Below are 19,591 nucleotides of genomic sequence, written 5' to 3'. Positions count from 1 at the left end.
GATCATTGCCTTGCGGGTCTTGCTGGGGTCTGGGGGTTCCCTATTGCTTGAGGAAGTAGTTTTGGGTCCTGTCATGGGATGCTTTGTGTGGAAGGTCTTCTGCCTGGGTTAAGAGGTAAGTTGGGAAGAAGAACTTAATTAGTTAGAAAGTAAAGACTGAGGTAAAAAGGAAGGTAGTTGGAGTCCTCTTACAAATCCCCACTGTCGGGGCGCCTGGGTGGCTCAGTGGGTTAAAGCCACTGCCTTTGGCTCAGGTCATGATCCCAGGGTCCTGGGATCGAGCCCCACATTGGGCTCTCTGCTGAGCAAGAAGCCTGCTTCCCTTCCTGTCTCTCTGCCTGCCTCTCTGCTTACTTGTGATTTCTGCCTGTCAAATAAATAAATAAAATCTTAAAACATAAAAAAACAAATCCCCACTGTCAAAACACCATTCCATTTCTGTGGAAGGAGAAGGGACCACAGCCATTTCTTAGGTAGTTACTTCCTGCTGACCAGGGATGATGGAGGGTTTTTGGAATGGAAGACTTCGACAGGGTAGGAGAACTTCATTTCTCGAGTTCCTCCTGAACTAGACAGCAAAGGCATCTGCCGGCATGTGTGAATAACACAGGCTCCTGTTTGACGAATCCAGAAAGTCAAACAGCAACCTAAAAGAACAAGAAGTAATAGCAATGCTTAGCAGGGCATATTTCTATTTGGAAGGAATCAAATTTAGATCCTGCTAAAAGGATCTAGAGCTAGAGCATTTAAAGCAGTGATGTGTTTGTTTAAATCTTCTGTGGCTTCAGTTACATTTTTTGAGTAATTTGAAATACAGACACAACATTCTGTTCTAATGAAAGCATGGGTTCATCTTTGGGCTGCTCTCAAAATATCAAGGGCCATCCAGTTTTGAAGGACTATTTCTCAAATTTATGTGGTTTCGTCATTTAGGAGGGTGAGTGGGTTCCAGGTTTAATTAAAGATGGCCGCTGTATGCTTAGGTAAAAGCCTCTACTTGTAATTCTACATTGTTAGAGGCAGCTCCTGGGACAAATACGATTAAGGGATAAAACTATCAAGAAAACACCTTGCCTGATATCTGGCTTTAACAATGTCCTACTTAAAAGGAATCGCTGGCAGGTGGGAGGCGCTCCTCTTGGGAGATATGGACATCCCCAACTGCATCATCGATTTTACTCATGAGGAACATTGGGCCGTCCCTCTCTCCGTAAGTCTATAAGCTAACCCATGGAGCAGGGTCTGCTCTGGCTTTTTTCTTTTTTTTTTTTTAAGATTTTATTTAGTCATTTGACAGAGATCACAAGTAGGCAGAGAGAGAGGAAGGGAAGCAAGCTCACTGCTTAGCAGAGCCCGATGCGGGGCTCGATCCCAGGGCCCTGGGATCATGACCTGAGCCAAAGACAGAGCCTTTAACCCACTGAGCCACCCAGGAGCCCCAAGGGCTGCTCCAGCTTTTGAGGAACGGAACATAGAATCAGTCAAGGTGATAGTTGAGTTACACAGCTGGGGAGTCCATCCTGTTGTCCATCTATTAAAATAATCACATGCCCATGGAGTCCTGTTATCCCCACAGAGAAATAGGTAAGAAGAATGTCTATACACAAGCTCTTGTGGCAATTTCTCTGAAGTTTACCTCAAGTTGTCTAGGTTAGGCAAACATTTAAAGACAATCAGAGGTAGACTTTAACCTCTCCAAAGGTATGTTATTGAAATATAATTTTTCTCTCTAAAATCTCCCTTGGGGCACCTGGATGGCTCAGTTGTTAAGCCTCTGCCTTCGCCGAAGGTCCTGGGATCAAGCACCGCATCAGGCTCCCTGCTCAGCGGGGAAGCCTGCTTCTCCCTCTCCCATGCCCCCTGCTTGTGTTCCCCTCTCTCGCTGTGTTTCTGTGAAATAATTAAGAAAAATCTTAAAAATAAAATAAAATCATCTTCATTTCCATCAGAGGTAGCCAAACAAAGACTAATTTGTTTATAAAATAAGTCTGGTTTTAACAGAGTTGGCCTGATTATTTACATAAGCACAGCAAGAATACTGATTGACATTATAAGTTCTTATAAATCTGCTTTGCTGGAACTTTTTATGAGGTATTTCAGATTGAACTTAATAGCCTCTTAAGGCCAGAAACCAAGCCAAATACTTGCTGTCAGATTTGCCTGCAGTGCCTGTAGGTTTGGGTGAGTTCCACTTCAGGTCCCCAGAATATCCTGAAGTTTCCTGCACCTGCCAGAAAGTGACAGTCTTTACTCACCCTCGTAAGGCTGATGGGAACTATAAGCTATAACTATAAGTTAAGTATCAGGCCAACATTTCCAAGGGGCTCTGTTGGCACCATGAAGTCAACTTTAATAGTTCCTTAAAGCCCTCTGGTCTCATCTGAGTCTATGTGTGTCTCTCTAGTAATGACATTCCAGTCAAAACCTCGGTAACATAACTTGTGTTTCAGTAGTGTCCTGTTAAGACCACATAGTTATTGAACTTATGCAAATAATTATAATTGCCACCAAAGAAAGAAAACTCATTGAGAGTTTCTGAATTCTAGAGGGTTTGGGAAGGGAGAAAAAAATAAATGCTTCAGTTTGTTCACAAAGGAATATTTTACCATGTTTGTGTAAGTCACAGATATCCTAGGAGAAACTGATTCCTTAAATCTGGAAGAGCAAACATTGGAGAACCAGCAAGGTTTCAAGCAAGAGTCACGAAAACTATAATCATCTTCCTCAGTTCACTCAGTCCCATGTTACTAATTCTTGTTCTGTTTGAATGCAGCTTTTCCTTTAGTTCTAGAAATTCTTACCCAGTTTAATTTTACGATCTTAAAGATCTCAGAAACCTGTATTTGTCAAAAGTCCTTTCAGTGAAAATCCTTAAAGATGAAACAGATTTTGTAAGATCATCAGCACAGTAATTACCAATGACTCAAAAATGCCCATGTTTAAAGATCTGGTGAGAGTTCATTATCATGCAGTTAACAAGGAAATCTAGTTTTTTCAGTGATTAGAATGTCAAGTGATGACCTTACACCAAGACTTACTAAAATTTAAGAGAGTTCATATAATGTCTACAACAGTGATAGAGCATTTTACCCATACAGCATACCCTAAAAGGTTTATGATCGTTTGCTTGATAGTGTTCCCAAGTAACTGAACGTACCAAATAAACCTAATCTAGTCACAAACAATTCATGTAGATTTGAGTATTTGGGAACTTTTGCTAAAAACCTCAGAAGGTTTTGAAGCACTTACCAAATAGGATTATAGATTATTACAAAACTTAATATTTGGGCCACCTGGGAAGCCTCTGCCTTCGGCTCAGGTCATGATCCCAGGGTTCTGGGATCGAACCCCCACATCGGGGCTCTCTGCTCAGCAGGGAGCCTGCTTCCCTTCCTCTCTCTCTGCCTGCCTCTCTGCCTAATTGTGATCTCTGTCTGTCAAATAAATAAATAAAAATATTTTTAAAAAAAACTTAATATTTAATCACCCATTTAACCAAGGTGGCAGTAGTTGATTCTGTAGAAGCCTACTTATGGGCAAAACTTAGCTCCTTTCATATTGAGATGTTTCAGTTCTCTTAAGTAATCAAAGACCTGAGAATGACAAAGCTAGAAACTTTGGTTTTCTGGACAGATGAATAAAAAAAGCTTCATTTTCAGTTTCTTATCAAGAGCAAACCAACAATCCAAGAAAACTGCGCGTTTTTAACAGAGAAGAGCCAAATTTCAGTCTTACATAGGTATACTTTTTTTTTTTAAAGATTTTATTTATTTATCAGAGAGAGAGAGAGGGAGAGATAGTGAGCACAGGCAGACAGAATGGCAGGCAGAGGCAGAGGGGGAAGCAGGCTCCCTGCTGAGCAAGGAGCCCGATGTGGGACTCGATCCCAGGACCCTGGGACCATGACCCGAGCCGAAGGCAGCTGCTTAACCAACTGAGCCATCCAGGCGTGCCTACATAGGTATACTTTTAAAATTCATTTCATTCCTGGGCCGCCTGGATGGGTCAGTTGTTAAGCATCTGTCAGCTCAGGTCATGATGCCAGGACCCTAGGATAGAGCCCAACATTGTGCTCTCTGCTCAGCGGGAAGCCTGCTTCTCCCCACCCCCTTTACTCCTGTTTGTGTTCCCTCTCTTGCTGTGTCTCTCTGTCAAATAAGTAAAATCTTAAAAAAAAAAAAAAAAAATTCATTCATTCCAGGCTGAGTCCTGACCACACATAAAATTCTTTTTCAAAGATTCCCTTCACAAACCTGCTACAACTTTCTTTTTACATTCAAATTTTGTCTTAAGCTTTCCTTCTCTAAGTAACCAGTCTCATTTTAGGACAAAATTACTAGCTTTTCCCTCAACAAAAATGTATTCCCCCTCCTCGTACTTTCCTTTCTTTCTTTCTTTCTTTTTTTTTTTTTTTAAGATTTTATTTATTTGTCAGAGAGAGAGAGAGAACACAAGCGGGGGAAGCAACAGGGAGAGGGAGAAGCAGACTCCCCACCAAGCAAGGAGCTGGATTACAGGACTCAATCCCAGGACTCAGGGATCAGGGCCAGAGCTAAAGGCAGACACTTAACCAACTGAGCCATCCAGGTGCCCCTCCTCATATCTTTCTTATCAAAACACATCTTGGGACACCTGGATGGCTCAGCCTGTTAAGCATCTGACTCTTGATTTCAGCTCAGGTCATGATCTCAGGGTCCTGGGATCGAGCCCTGCATTGGCCCCACACTGAGTGTGGAGCCTGCTAAAGATTCTCTCCCTCTCCCCCCACCACTGGCATGAGCTTTCTTTCTCCCAAAACAAACAAACAAACCAAACACATCTTAGTTTCCCTGCATACAGAGTTGCTTTCCTTGTCATTTCTTAGAAATATCAATTATATTTATCACGATTTTTACTTTTAGAAACCTTAGTCTCCATTGAAAACTAAGTAGTAACCACTTGTGAACTATCTGTCACATGCATCTTCCATCTTTCATTTTTCTTAAAAATATTGAGGACATGTTGAAAACTACCACAGCCCATCTTCTGGCCAAAAATTATTTACATTCTCTCACATTTACCCTCCCTGAAGCCCTTCCCAAAATCATGTTGTGTTTTGGCTTAGATATTAGGTTCAGGCTTGAAGTCTGGGATCTCATGTAAATAAAGTCTAGGTCTGGCTGAGGGCTCTTAGGGTCTGCTGAACACCATGAACCGAGAATGTATCGTGTCTGCTTTCCACACATCCTCGTGGAATGGTGGACAGATGGAGGAGAGCCCTAAAGGGAGGAAGTAGAGTGCAAAACACAGTCAGTGGTCCATAGCAGTTCTGAAATCCAACCAGGAACGTGTTGTCAACTCCTGGATTTGTGGTCAGTCCTTCTTCTTGGGAGCTATCATCTGTGGCTCTGGGCTCTGCCCTTGGGGCTCTTGGTTCTGGCGTTCCAGTCATCCTTCCAAAAGATAACTTCGTGCCTTAGTGAGTAACCTTTTTTGTCTGTTTCCTCCCTGTAAAAGGCTGCGGGTCCAAAGGCCTCTCTTCACTTTGTTCTGCCTTTCAGGCTGCTGTGCTGCTTTTAGAAATGTCACGGGCTTTCCTCTGTGTCCATTTATAATCCACTCTGTTCGACAAAAGTTACCCTGAACTCTTTTCTGTCAGATAATCTTTTCTGTCAGGCGCCTGGTGAAGGTGCTGTGGGACAAAGGTTCTTAGAAGCTCTGCTGTATCCAGAGGATAGATGAGGCCCATCCTTCAGAACCTGAGGCCTTTGTCTGTTTGGAAGGGTCCAGAGGCCCCATTTTCCGTCTTCCTAACATCCTAACAAAGGGCTTACCGCTCCACCCTTGCTGTGACTTTCTGTTCTTAGGTCATTTATTTTTTCTTTTTAAGATTTATTTATTTATTTATTTATTTTTTAAAATTTGACAGAGAGAGATCACAAGTAGACAGAGAGGCAGGCAGAGAGAGAGGTAGAGGGAAGCAGGCTCCCTGCTGAGCAAAGAACCCGATGCGGGACTCGATCCCAGGACCCTGAGATCATGACCTGAGCCGAAGGCAGTGGCTTAACCCACTGAGCCACCCAGGCGCCCTAAGATTTATTTATTCACTATTTGATAGAGAGTTGGGGGGTGGGACAGGGGGAGAGGGAGAGAGAATCAGACGCCCCCTGAGCTAGAACCCCGAGGCGGGCTCAGTCCCACGGCTGGTGAGATCACCACCTGAGGCCGTTTCTTCATAGGCAAATCTTTGCCTTCTGGAGACTCCAGGATGAGAAACAGTTATTTTTTAACCTACAAATTACTAGCTGAGTGTATCTGTTCTCTTATTTCTACTCAGAAACTAGCTTATTCTGGAGTTGATCTCTCTCTTGTCTCATTATAGACGAAGCCAGCAGCTTCAGCCCTCTCCCCAGCGATCTTCTCAGTTAGATCATCATCAGCTCATTAGGTACATTTTCTGGTTTCCACATTATTGCTGGCGACAGCTTTATAAACACACTTACTGAAATAATCATTCCATGAAACTCTGTCTGTTTGAGTCTCCTCCCGGCCTTGTCACCTGGCCTTGGAGCAGTTGCCTTGTGTTTTCGGGTTTTCTTAGAGTGGCCCTCCATTGTCAGGCCCCCAATTTATGATCTGCTCTCTGTTGCTCTGTAATAGGTCATGCCAGAGCTAGTGACCTAAATAAAAGAGCGGCCACTTTGTTACACTTGGCAGATTCTGTGGGTAGGAAGTTGGAAAGGCAGGTTCTCCCTTCAGGCCTCTTGGGTAGGTGCACGCTCCACGGGGCTGGTGGTCTGGCTGAGCTCCCTCCCTCGGCCCTAGCTGGTCCTGCTGGGGATATTAGGTGCTGGCCCGGCAGTCTCCAGGCCCTTGGGCCTCTTCCACGGCTCCTGGCTGCCCCCAGAATGAGCATCCTGAGGGAGCCAGGTAGAAAAGGCATGGCCTTTTGTGACCGAGCCCCCAGAATCCCATGGGGTCAGTTCTGCTGCACAAAGAGCAGATGACAAGCCAGCCCAGATTCATGCAGAGGGGATGAACCTCTTGTTGAGAGAAGTATCCAAGAATTTTCAGATGTGTTTTTGATACTGCTTGCACCTGGAACAGTGTCCGGCAACAAGGGAACCTCATTATGTGATTGTAACCAGTAATCAGGCAGATCTCCCTCTCTTATAAAATTTGCTTATCAGTCTTTGGGTGCTGCAGTGTGACCCCGGTATTAACAAGTGACGGTAGTGCTTGTATTTACTGTGTTTCTGAAAAGTAGAGGCATGGGCATTTCACACTGTATACCTTTTATTCTGAACAAGTCAGAAAGCTAAATACTATTTTCCAAAAGTCACAAAGTTAGTAGAGGAAAAACATAAAAAGATGTTTATGTGGTTTTGCAATAGGGAATGTCTTTCTAACCAAGATTTAAAAGCCCAAAAGCCACAAGGGAAAATTTCTTAAATGTTAGACTCCACCAAAATTTTAAATGGCTGTGTAGGAAAAGATACCATAAAAAATAAACCAGATAAAGTATTTGCAATCTGAGTAACAGACAACAGCCTAGGCAATGTACTACAGACATAAAGTAGTATCTCACAGAGCTGTTGCAAGGATTAAATGAAATGAAAATAGCCAAAGTAAAAATACGTAACAACTGGTAGATTCTACCCATGCTTTTATAAAGGCCACTGACAAGTCAATTTTTTAAAGAGATGGGTAACAGAAAAAGGATATGAATGAGCAGTTCATGGAAAAAATATAAATGGTCATTGAACATATGGAAAGATATGTATAGCCTTGCTCCTGATTAAATAAAGAAAAATTAAATCTGCAGTAAGGGTTTTCTACCTATAAGTCTGTCAGAGATGGAGGGGCAGTTGGGTGGCTCAGTGGTTAAGCGTCTGCCTTTATCTCAGGGCATGACCTCTGGGTGCTAGGGTCAAGCCCTGCATCATCGGGCTCCCTCCTTAGCAGGGAGTTTGCTTCTGCCACTCCTCTCTGCTTGTGTGCATGTTCTCTCTCTCAAGTAGATAAAATCTTAAAAAAAAAAAAAAAAGAAAAAGACTGTCCAAGATGAAAAAAATGTTGATATTTTAGTATTGGCAGAGAAGTTGGGAAATTGACATTCCCATTGACTTACTGTTCCTTTATAGGAAAAGCATATTTTGCCCCTGGCTTCTTTCAGCATTTTTTTTTTCTTTAAATCTTTGATATTCTGTAGCTTGAAAAGGATATGCCTGTGCTGAGGCATAGTGTTTCTTGGCGTGCATCCTGCTTGGTGTTCTCTGAGCTTCCTGGATCTGTGGTGTGGTGTCTGACTTTCATTGGGGGAAATTCTCAGTCGTGATTTCAGATATTTTTTATGTTCCTCCTATGCCTTCTGGTATTCCCATCACGCATGTGTTATACCTTGTGTAGTTGTCCCATCGCCTTTGGATATTCTGTCCTGTTTCATCACTGTTCTCTTAGATTTTCACTTTTGGAGATTTCTTCTATTGTTGTGTTTTGTTTTTGTTCTTTTTTGAGAGAATGTGTGCTTGCGTGCAAAGGGTGGGATGGGGGGAGCCCCGTGTGGGGTTTGATCCCACAATGCTGAGATCATGACGTGAGCCAGAAATCAAGAGACAGACACATAACTGACTGAGCCATCTAGGTGTCCCACTTCTGGTGGTTTCCGTTGCTGTATCTTCAAGCTCAGAGATTCTTTCCTCAGCTGTGTCCAGTCTGCTAATAAGCCCATCAAAGGACCTTTGCATTGCTCTTAAAGTGTCTTTTATTTCTGTCATTTCTTTCTGGCTCTTTCTTGGGTTTTCTGTCTCTCTGTTAACGTTGTCTGCCCTTTCATGCTGTCTGTTTTGTTCCTTTGAAACCATAGGATATTAATCTGTCAGTTTTGAATTCCTGTTCTGACAGTTGTAGCATCCCTGCCCTGTCCGATTCTGGTGCTTGGTTTTTTTTCCCGGTTTGTTTTTGGCCTCTCAGTATGCCTTATAATTTTTTCCAGATAGCCAGACATGAGGTACCAGGTAAGAGGAGCTGCTGCTGGCGCTTCAGTGGTGTGGTGGTGAGAGGGGAGGACATGGGGGTTCTGCGGTCCTGCACTGCGGCCCCTCCCAGCCCTTACCGAGCCTGGGCCTCTGGGCTCTGAACCTGCTCATGTTTCCTCTGTATCCTCCTCTTCTCTTGTGTGGACTGGGTTTGTTTATTTCCCCATGTCAGTTAGGCTCTGGTCGACCAGTTCCTTCTAGGGGCAGGGCTTATTGAGAACAAAATGCTCTGGCTTATTTCAGAAGGGTCCCTGTTCCCTCCCACTGCTGGAAGCATGAGGTGACTTTTGTCTGCTGTTTGTTCTGGGAAAACTCACGAAAGTCTGGGAGACCCCTGGGACTGGGTCCCCCTGGTTCAGACACAGGCCCCCGCACTGGGCAGTCACACCTCCTGTTTTCTTACCTGAGTACAGCTGCTGTGGGGGTTTGCATTCCTGAGGCTTTGCTGGAGGAAGCTGCAATGCCCTGTGTTCATACCTGTCTGGCCGGTCTTGGGGCCAGTCTTAGTCCTGTGTCCTTGCCTTTCCCATGAATCCAAGAGGAGTTGTTGGGTTTTCAGTCTGTTAAGATGGAGTGGTGATTTCAAAGCTCCGTATGTGTGGACCCAGGTTGGTGGATTGGGTATTGGCACAGTATTTGGTAAAGCAATCTTAATTAGCTACTGAAAGTAAAAACGTGCATGACCTAGTATTTCCACCTTTGGACATTACTGGCACGAATGCATAAAGATGTAAATATCAGATTTTTTTTTTCTTACAGCATTAAAAAAAAAAAGATTTTATTTATTTGAGAGAAAGAGTACAAGCAGGGGGTGGAGTGGGTGAGAGAAACAGACTCCCTGCTGAGCAGGGAGCTGCCCTGGGGCTTGATCCCAGGACCCCAGATGGTCACCTAATTCAAAGGCAGATGCTTAATTGGCAGAGCCACCCAGGCGCCCCTACAGCAGCATTTTTTAATGTAGGAATGGTTAAATATGATGTGTTTACACAACGGAATGCTCTCTAGCTGCTTAAAAGAAATGAAGTCGCTCACTATATCCTGACATGGGAAGGAATCTAAGACACATTGTTAAGTGGAAGGAGGTAAATAGCAAGTTGGCAAATGGTATGTTTAAGATTCAATTTTTATTTAAAACTTATTCACAGTGAAAATGAAGGGGTGCTTAGAGAAGAAGGAGAAATTTGGAAGAATATGTACGAGAAAAACCATGGGTTGCCTCTGAGGACCGTGTTACAGGGCTGTTAATACATAGATATCAGTGACATTTGTGTCTTGCGTCATGCATAGATACTTGATAATTGGGCAAGAGCGAAAGTAGGCAACAGCAGATACAGTTTATTGAGGGCAGTACAGTGGAATGGTATGTTTACATCACTTTTCCCTACATCCAGGCAATAATGTAGTAACAGTCTCTGAATTTCAACTTCCCTCCTGGGAATACTGTGGTAGTGTAGACCCAAGTAACTGGAAATTGCACATCTCCTGGGGTCTCTTCCGGTCTTTCAGGGGGTGACAGCCATAAGATGACAAAAGAGTTCCAGACAAATGTTTTACCAGTGAACATTTTTTTCCACATAGAGTTTTTTTTATTGTTAATTCTTCTTGTTAAATGATTTATCAAGGAAAATTTCCCCTTCTGCAAAGAAGCGGTTTCCTTGGTTCGGTTGTGTTGAGCTTTGTGATTTGTTGTGCCCAAGAGAAGTTTGTAATGGAATTTTTTTTTACAACACGTATCTCTCCCTTAAAAGGCTACCTAAAAAGTTGGTTAGCAGATCCGTGGTTCAGCAGGAAAGCTACTTGACTTTCATCATAAAATACGGTTTCTAGCTACAGTTTTCCTGCTCGAATGCTATCTGAGAACCTGCAGTGTGACTGCGTGTAGACTAATAATTCTTCTGAGTTCTTTGTCCTGTTAACTTCTCATCTGTCTAAATTTCATTTTCCACTTTACATCCCATTTTGAGTTTCTGGATCTAACCCTATCATGTGCATGTAGGTGGCAGGCTTCTCACAAGACCCTGGCAGAATTTTCATTTAATGCTGTTCTGATACGTTCTGATTCAGTCTGCCCAGGGCAAAGGTTCAGTCCCACAGGACTGCTCCCACCACATACCAACCCCTACTTCAGAGGCCAGTTGCAAGCAAGCCCAAGCGATCCCCTGTCCTCGTGACCCACCAGCATATATCGGAGGGTCCCACGGTCCCTTGCTCAGATTTGATTTTGATTTGCTGGAATAGCTCATGGGAGTAATAGAAACATTTTCTTTACTAGATGACTGGTTTATCATAAAAGGGAATGGCCAAGTGGAAGAGATGCATAGGGCCAGGTATGGGAAAAGGGCACCGAGCTTCCATGCCCCACTTTTCCCGAGTTTGTATGAGGGAAATGCTGTTTTCCAGGGATTTTGTAGCCCTCTGATCACAGGGCTGGCACCACTGGCCACCAACTCCCACCCTTAGGCACTTTCCACAAGTCACCTTATTAACATAACACATTTTTTTTTTTAAAGATTTTATTTATTTATTTGACAAGACAGATCACAAGTAGGCAGAGAGGCAGGCAGAGAGAGAGAGGAGGAAGCAGGCTCCCTGCTGAGCAGAGAGCCCGATGCTGGACTCGATCCCAGGACCCTGAGATCATGACCTGAGCCGAAGGCAGCGGCTTAACCCACTGAGCCACCCAGGCGCCCCAACATAACACATTTTTAACCTCTTTTCACTTAGGAAATATGTACGAGAGCCATGTATTAGGTCATCTGAATGATCAGATACATATGTTCCTTATAAATTACAATATGAAGCTTCCTAACCTAGTTTTCTTTTTTTAAACTCCTGGGTATAGTTTGCATTCTTCTCAATGATTAATATTCTTTTTTTTTTTTTTTTAAAGATTTTTTATTTATTTGTCAGAGAGGGAGATAGAGCACAGGCAGACAGAATGGCAGGCAGAGGCAGAGGGAGAAGCAGGCTCCCTGCTGAGCAAGGAGCCCGATGTGGGACTCGATCCCAGGACACTGGGATCATGACCCGAGCCGAAGGCAGCTGCTCAACCAACTGAGCCACCCAGAAGTCCCTCAGTGATTAATATTCTATAATGATTTTTTTGTTCTTGTTTTATCCTCTGTCATTTTCCTTAACAGAAGTCCTGGAGGAGATTTGGGTGCCAAAAAGAAAAAGAAGAAACAGAAGAGAAAGAAAGAGAAACCGAACTCCGGAGGCACCAAGTCAGACTCGGCCTCTGATTCCCAGGAGATTAAAATCCAGCAGCCTTCCAAAGTGAGACCCCAGTTTTATTTTAGCCTCTGTGGTTCCTCCTGCATGTGCGAGCCGGAGGTGTACCTGGGGTTTTGCCGTGACCTTGTGCTGGGTGGCGCTGGTCCCTGGAGGGCTTTACAGCCTTCCTGCTGCTGATGTTGGTACCTAAATAAGAGGTACAGACTGTGTTTTTGTGTGTATGGGGATACAGGCTGCATTTTTCCTTTTTCTCAGAGCAAATTAGTACATAGACTATAGTGATAGAAATCCGTCTCAGCGTGAGCTTCTTAGGTGTGTGTTGTTGTTTTGAAGTTAAGCTTAATATTTCGTTACTTTCAGTTCAGAAGATATTCACATTTTAATTTTTCTGGGTATCTGTCTAATTACCTGAATAGCACCCCACGATCTGGCAGCAGATTCCCACAGGAGCAGCCACAGGTAAGTCTTACGACCTTGAATCCGACCAGTAGGCTTGAGCGGCCATGCTTATTACATCCCATTGCTGAGGGTGGGACGAAGCTCCTGACAGTTCCCGCCAGAGAAACACCCACCTGAGACCCAGCCAGCAGTTGTCGCTAAGTTCAGGGTGGGCGGCTGGCCGGTCTTGCGAGGTTCTGGTGGAGTGGATGGCAGGTGCCCCCACCTTGGGGCCGACCCTGGTCACCCTGGCTGGGAATACAGGCCTTGTGGGTGCACAGGGCCCTCTCCGTGCAGGAAGCTTACAGGGCACGGGGTTGGTGTTAGAAGTGTGGTGAAGCACACGGATGATCCTGATGTTTGCCATGCCACGTCCATTGTCCTGGGGGTCGTGGTGTGGCCGAGGGGCTCGGGAGCACACTGGGAAACACGGGCTCGGTCCCGGCCCTGTAGCTCGCGAGCTGTGTGGGTGCCACCCTCCATGAGCCAGTTTCCGCATCTGCCGGGTGGGAGTCGTGCCTTCTGGCCCCAGCTCACGGGGCTGCGAGGAGGTTACAGTTAGGGCCTTTCTGTTAAATGATCTGAAAGCATTGTCGATATGGCAGCTGTTACCTAATATTATACAACTTGTGCAGGGTTGGAATTCTTTCTTTCTTGCACACAGTTGACACTGTATCGTGCCAAGTGGGTCTTGCAGGCAGTTTTCGTTGTTAACTGTTTTACACGTAAGGACCAGGAGTCACTGAGAGGATACTTACTTTGCCCAGTTTTCCCTGACTGCCTTGTGGGGTGAGAAGAAAATGGGGTGTTGTACCCTCGCTTTTCAGCTCGTCTCTCAGGTAATAAATACTCTTCTCCACTGGCCCTCCTTCCCAAGGTCACTTGTATAAGGTATGCCATCAACTCACAAGACATTTTTCCCATTTCTCAGTGTTGCTTCCTTGGATAAATGCGGTGTCGCATATATGCGTTCTGGCCCTCCGTATTGCTTCTACCATTACCATCAGCTTGCACCCCTCGCTGCACCCCCAGCCACTTTGAGCCCTTCCCTTACTTCTGGTCGCTTATAAGAAGCTAGAGCTAGCCAAGGCAGGAGGAGCGGCTAGCATTGTCTGGTGGAGACGTTATTTTCTTTTACAATTAAGAATAAATCAGGATTGTGTTAATGTGGGCCCTTCTCCGTTGCATTTTTTGAAACTGGAGTTTCTTTCCCTTACACAAAACGCTAGCTCTAAATAACAGTATAAAGTACTTTGGATTGTGTGTAGAAAATATTCCATTCTGCACCCAAGAACCAGAATAAGATGATAGGCTCCTTAGCAGTGGAGGACTTGGACATTTTTCCAAGATACTACATTTTAGAAAGGAAAGGGTACAGAGTACCATTGGAGTATAGTATTCTGTGGAGGAAAAGAGATGCTCCTGTCTTAGAGATGGTAGTGGGAAGCTAATGTGGTGGGAAGTGAGTGGATAGGGTTAAGAATGTATCGTAGCTGAATTTTCCTTGCTGCTTTGTCACTGTGGATTTGAAAATTATGCTTACTTGTATCCACTTTAAGAAAGCACTTAAAATAGTGAGCATTCAGATATAAATATGTCATGAATGGTCGTTTTATGGAAAGACTGCTAGTCAACCCGCCGAGGCTAATTAGGGTTGAAACCACTCTGAGGTCTGTCTTCACAGAGTTGGGATATTATTGGCTCCTTTGGAACAAAGATGCTGATTCATGTTTGCTGCAAACTAGCTAGAGCTTGGTATATTTGTGATCAAGAATTTAACTCCAGAATTAGGAAAGAAAAATCCCCATGACAAATTTACTATAGGCTTTGTGGGTTCAAATTTGCCTTTTTAAAGATAAATGGGTACATGCTCAAGCATTCTTCCTTGAAATATGCTGTGCTCAGAGTTCCTGTTTAAGCTGTAGGTCTTTTAATAGGTTGCCTCGTTAGGGGTTCAGATGGATGTCAATTTCATTTTACTGGAAATCGGTTACTATATGTTGGGAGGTTCAGAAGAGACCCAAGCAAGAATCCCAAGGAAACCCAATAATAAAGCAAAGACAGGGAGGTGTATATTAAGTAAAACTTGTTTGTAGGGTGTGGTGTAGGTAAAGCTTCCCAAGTTAGAGGATTGGCTCCAGACCACAGATGGCAGATTCGAGGTTGACCAGAAGTCCAGAGCTAACTATTAATAAACCAGCAAGGATTCGTGGTAGCTTTCTTTGGTGCCCCAGGTGTGTTGGCACACAGGAATAGCAAAGGGCTCTGAAAGTCTTGTTAACCACTTCTGAATGACAGTGAAGGTCATTCTTTGTGTGACATCAAAGTTCTAAAACTAATAATTTGACACACTGAAAAAAGTTGATTTTCCCATTGAGCCCTAAGTGGAAAGTATAGGCTCACTTTCCATGTGGGTTTACATTATCTCAGGGACTTTCCAAAAAAAGAGCTGGGGAATCTTCAGAGATAAGAGAAATATTGGCTTCGAGGAAGGAACTTGAGATTTGAAAGGTATTGTCAGTTTTCCAGACTGAGAATATGTTTTCCTGAAAAAAGGTTAGTTTCCAACACTTGGCGTGGGGAAAAGAGGCTGCGGTTGCCAAAGATCTAAACTCACAGAAGAAACTGTTCTCGTCGGGAGGTTTGTGTCTGGAGGAGCATGGGAGCTGCGAGAAGGCAGGGTGTGGTCCTGGTGGGGGGCACACTTAGAGGTTTCCATTCTGGATTAACTTCTTCCCAGCTCAGCCCTCAGTTTACCTTTCTTCCTTTCTCTCTTCCCTTCCATTTCGTTTTCCCTTCCCTTCCCTTCCACCTTTCCTTTCCTCTTCCCTTCCCTTTTTCCTTCCCCTCCTTCTTCCTCTCTGTTCCCTTCCCTTCCATTTCCTACTCTTCCTTTCCCTTCCCTTCTTCCTTCCCTCCCCTCCCTCCCCCCTTCCCTTTTCATTTCTTTCTTTTCCTTCCTTCCTCTTTTTTTTTTTTTTTTTTTTTTTTTAAATGAACTAAAATTTCCCTTGCCTGCCTCGTTTCCATTCTAGCCGTGATTTCCTTTGGCCCCACATTGCTGCTGAGGGCCTCAACCCCAGCTGTGAACCCGAGGGTGTGCCTGACGGGCTGCTGTGGTCATAAGGCTTGTGTGCATGTCCCTCCTTTCTGCTGCTCCACCCAGATGAGTGCGAGTGAGGACCCTCTGCAGATGGGGGGGACCTTGAAGCGGGGGGGTGGTTGGCTTTACTTCAGATTTCCCAAAACTACCAGAGCCCCGTGAAAACTCCTGTGCTATTGTTACCCTTAACGTAATGTGTTTGCTTCTATTTTAATACGTTAGCCTCCTTGAGCCCGGTCCCCAACCAGACTTAGAGGAAGGGGGATGGTTTTTGGTGTTGTGGTCTCCAGGGCAGATGGCATGTGTGTTTGGCCCAGGTTTGGGAGTGGGTGGCGGCTTCCTCATTTTTGTGTCTGTGTGTCTTTGCTGTTCTAGAATCCCACCATCCCGATGCAGAAGTTGCAGGACATCCAGAGAGCCATGGAGCTGTTGTCCGTGTGCCAGGGCCCTGCCAGGAGCATCGATGAAGCTGCCAAACACAGATACCAGTTTTGGGACACACAGCCGGTGCCCAAACTAAGTAAGCTTTTCTGCATTTCTTCTCCCCCCACCTCCAAAACCGCTGGGTTAACAACAACAAACAAACAAAAAACCCACAAAAGAAACTGGACTTCCATATTGACTTCCATAATCTGTGTTTTATCACAGATTAGCAATATACACAAAAGTCCTATTTTTCTTCTTAAAATAGAAATATTGGGTAGTGACACTGGCTTTCAGTAGACACAGTTTTAGAGTCTAATTCCTTTTTCTGTTAAAAAAAAAAATCAACTTCTCTCACTTGAAACCTTAGTCTATGAAAAATACGCATAAAACAGAGAGTCTCGTGTACCTTTTTTGGTCCTGAGCTTCATGGAATTGTTTTTCCTATACATAAATTTTTAGCAGTCTCACATCTCACTTACTCTAAAAGACATAGGATATTGGCCTTGAAATGGAAAATGTGCTTGAGTGTTTGCAAATACAAGCTTACACATCACTTTCACACAGCATCTTTCCCTGATTAAACCTTTTCCCTTCCTGGAGGCTGCCCTCCCTCCGTCCCCACCTGGCCGCCATTTTTATCCTACTTTGCCATCACGGTTTCCCTGGCATGTTCCCCAGTGCCTGGCACTGAACAACAGACACTCAACACTGATCTGCTAACTATTACTCAGCCATAAAAAAGAAGGCGATCTTGCCATTCAATGTTGACCCTGAAGGCATTATGTGAAGTGAATTAGGTCAGAGAGAGAAAAACAAATACTGTATGATTTCACTTATACACAGAATCTAAAAAAAAACCCCCAAATTCTGAATTCCTAGACACACAGAAATGGAAATGGAAAATTTCGTGCTGCTTGACGCTAGGATCCTGCTCCCTGAGCGCCAGTGTGAATTCCTAGCAGGCAAGACCACTACAGTGCAGTAAGGGCCGCGGGGCCGTCATGGGCACTCTGGGGGCACCGTAGGCACGTGGGGATCTTGGCAGCTGGCCTCTGCCTCAGCATGGAGCCTGGGCCCTCATGTTCTACTCAGACTTGCGCCTCCTAAGTTTCTATAAACATCATTTAGCTCTTCCTCTTTTCACAATAGAAAAGGTGATATAAATGCACTAAAAATGTTTATGACGGCATTAAAAGCTAAACCTGCTGTTTTCTATTGTCCTCCTTTGAAAATAGATTATAATTATTTCTCTGTTCTTCTTTCTTGAGTGTTCAGGTTCCAGAATCCGTGTAAGAGAAATGATTGTCTTCCAGATCTCTTAATAGTCCAGTTATATACAAATAATCTGTTTTATCGCATAAAAATCCAGGGTCAGTCCTTGTCTGTGCCCTCAAATAATGATTTTCAACCTTTCTGAAGTTCCACTCTTCTCCCAACCATGTCTGCTCCACGCATCTGGAAAAAGCACGGGCTCGGGAGTGTGAAAGATCGAGGAGAGCGATTCTCCCTTGTCTTTTCCTTCAGGCTCTAGAAATATATGTGTTTGGTCCTGGAGGAAGGCTCTCTAGAAAGAATTTGTAGGATTTTAAATGCCGTTGAATTGAGTGACCATTAGCGAAAGGGATACGAGTCTGTTGATCTGGATATATTGGGTTTAGCCAAATGCTCCTTGGCAAACTGCTGCTGGCTTTCAGTTCCTGGCCCCGGGGCCAGGCAGGCTGCCTCCTAACATCAGAATACGTCTTTGGGAAGATAGCCGGGGTGCACCACATTTTGGCCTGTCCCTAAATCCCTGCAGGTTTTCCCCCAGTTCCTTGAATGCCCATTTGCACCTGAGTTCAGGCAGCAGCAAGGTTAGCGGGGGCCTGGGGTTGTCCCCAGTGTCCAGTGGGGAGCCAAGCTCTAGGCAGATATCCTGAAGGGACTCTCTGGGAGCAGCTGAGAATCTGGCCACTCTGGCTGACTTGACAAAGCCTAAGGTATTATACGGGGTGGGCTGGTGCAGCAGTAGTGACCGACCAAGTCAGGGGCTAGAAAGAATGAAAATCAAGACCCCTTGGAGCTGGTAGAGCCCCTGTGGCTTCCACCTGTAAAAAGATGAGGACAAAACCTCTACCTGAGGGTCATTTATTTAGCAGATAACTGTTTCTTTTTGTTTGTTTTATTTTTTTCCTGGTTGTTCATGTATTTCTTCTTTGAGTTATCAGTGACATAGAGCACTTTATCAGCTTCAGGTGTCAAACGTGTTTAGAGACACTGTGAGATGACCCCCCCCCCCACGCAGGTCTAGTTACCATCCCTCACCACACCGACTTACAGAATCTATTTCTTGTAATAAGGACTTTTAAGATCTACTGTCTTAGCAACTTTTCAGATACGCAATATGGTGGTATTAAGTGTGACCACCATGCTTGTTTTATGTCCTCAGCACTTAACTTGCTTTATAACTGGAAGTTTGTGTCCTTTGACCCCCTTCACCCATTTCACACCCTCCCCCACCCCACCTTTGCCAACCACTAGACTGTTTTCTGTGTCTAGGAATTCAGAATTTGGGTTTTTTTTTTTTTAGATTCTGTGTATAAGTGAAATCATACAGTATTTGTCTTTCTCTCTCTGACCTAATTCACTTCACATAATGCCTTCAGGGTCAACATTGAATGGCAAGATCGCCTTCTTTTTTTATGGCTGAGTAATAGTTAGCAGATCAGTGTTGAGTGTCTGTTGTTCAGTGCCAGGCACTGGGGAACATGCCAGGGAAACCGTGATGGCAAAGTAGGATAAAAATGGTGGCCAGGTGGGGATGGAGGGAGGGCAGCCTCCAGGTAGGGAAAAGGTTTAATCAGAGAAAGACGCTGTGCAAAAGTGATGTATAAGCTTATATCTGCAAACACTCAAGCACGGAGAGCAGGGGAAGGGCTGTGAGAGCAGAGGGAAACCCCAGTCGCCACGAGCTGGAGCTGGCCTTGGCCCCCCATTCAGCATGGATGAAGCTGGAGAGCAAGGCCAGGTGGGCGGCCAGGTGGGATCAGCCACAGACAAGGGCCTGGGTGCTATGCCAGTCACACTGGGAAGCTGTGGGGGAGGAAAAGGGCACCTTTGTGGAGGTCACTGGAGACGTGGATGACTTCAGCTGCACTGTCAGCAGTCCCAAAATTAGTTGTAGGTGTTGCTGGGAAGGGTCAAAGGTCACTGTAGCCCTCCCGCCAACCCACCCTAGGGTTTTGAAATGCAGAGTAGAAAGAGAGCATTTTCAGGCTGTCACTGGACCTAAGCTGCCCACTGCGGCAGATCTGCCATCTGGGGGTTGAGGCTGAGAAGTCATAGTCATGTCATAATATACACCTTGTCATTGCATGAGAAACGATTGCTCCTT

General features: G+C 44.6%; 1 protein-coding gene across 3 annotated transcripts in view; it reads left to right on the top strand.

Annotated features, from left to right (window-relative positions):
- NMT2 (N-myristoyltransferase 2) overlaps positions 1-19,591 on the top strand; it is a 70,968-nt gene that overhangs the window by 24,419 nt on the left and 26,958 nt on the right. For 2 of the 3 annotated variants that reach the window (XM_044228832.1, XM_044228834.1), the window contains exons 2-3: positions 12,158-12,293; positions 16,168-16,312. In XM_044228832.1, the coding sequence (XP_044084767.1) occupies positions 12,158-12,293; positions 16,168-16,312 (281 nt within the window). Of the gene's footprint in view, positions 1-12,157; positions 12,294-12,667; positions 12,711-16,167; positions 16,313-19,591 lie in introns of all 3 variants that reach the window. The other variant, XM_044228833.1, reaches the window with a different exon arrangement.

Source organism: Neovison vison, chromosome 12 (genome assembly GCF_020171115.1).
Source record: "Neovison vison isolate M4711 chromosome 12, ASM_NN_V1, whole genome shotgun sequence".
Lineage (NCBI taxonomy): Eukaryota > Metazoa > Chordata > Mammalia > Carnivora > Mustelidae > Neogale > Neogale vison.
The sequence above is the reverse complement of the archived record's forward strand: the minus strand, read 5'-3'. Positions and strand labels throughout refer to the sequence as shown.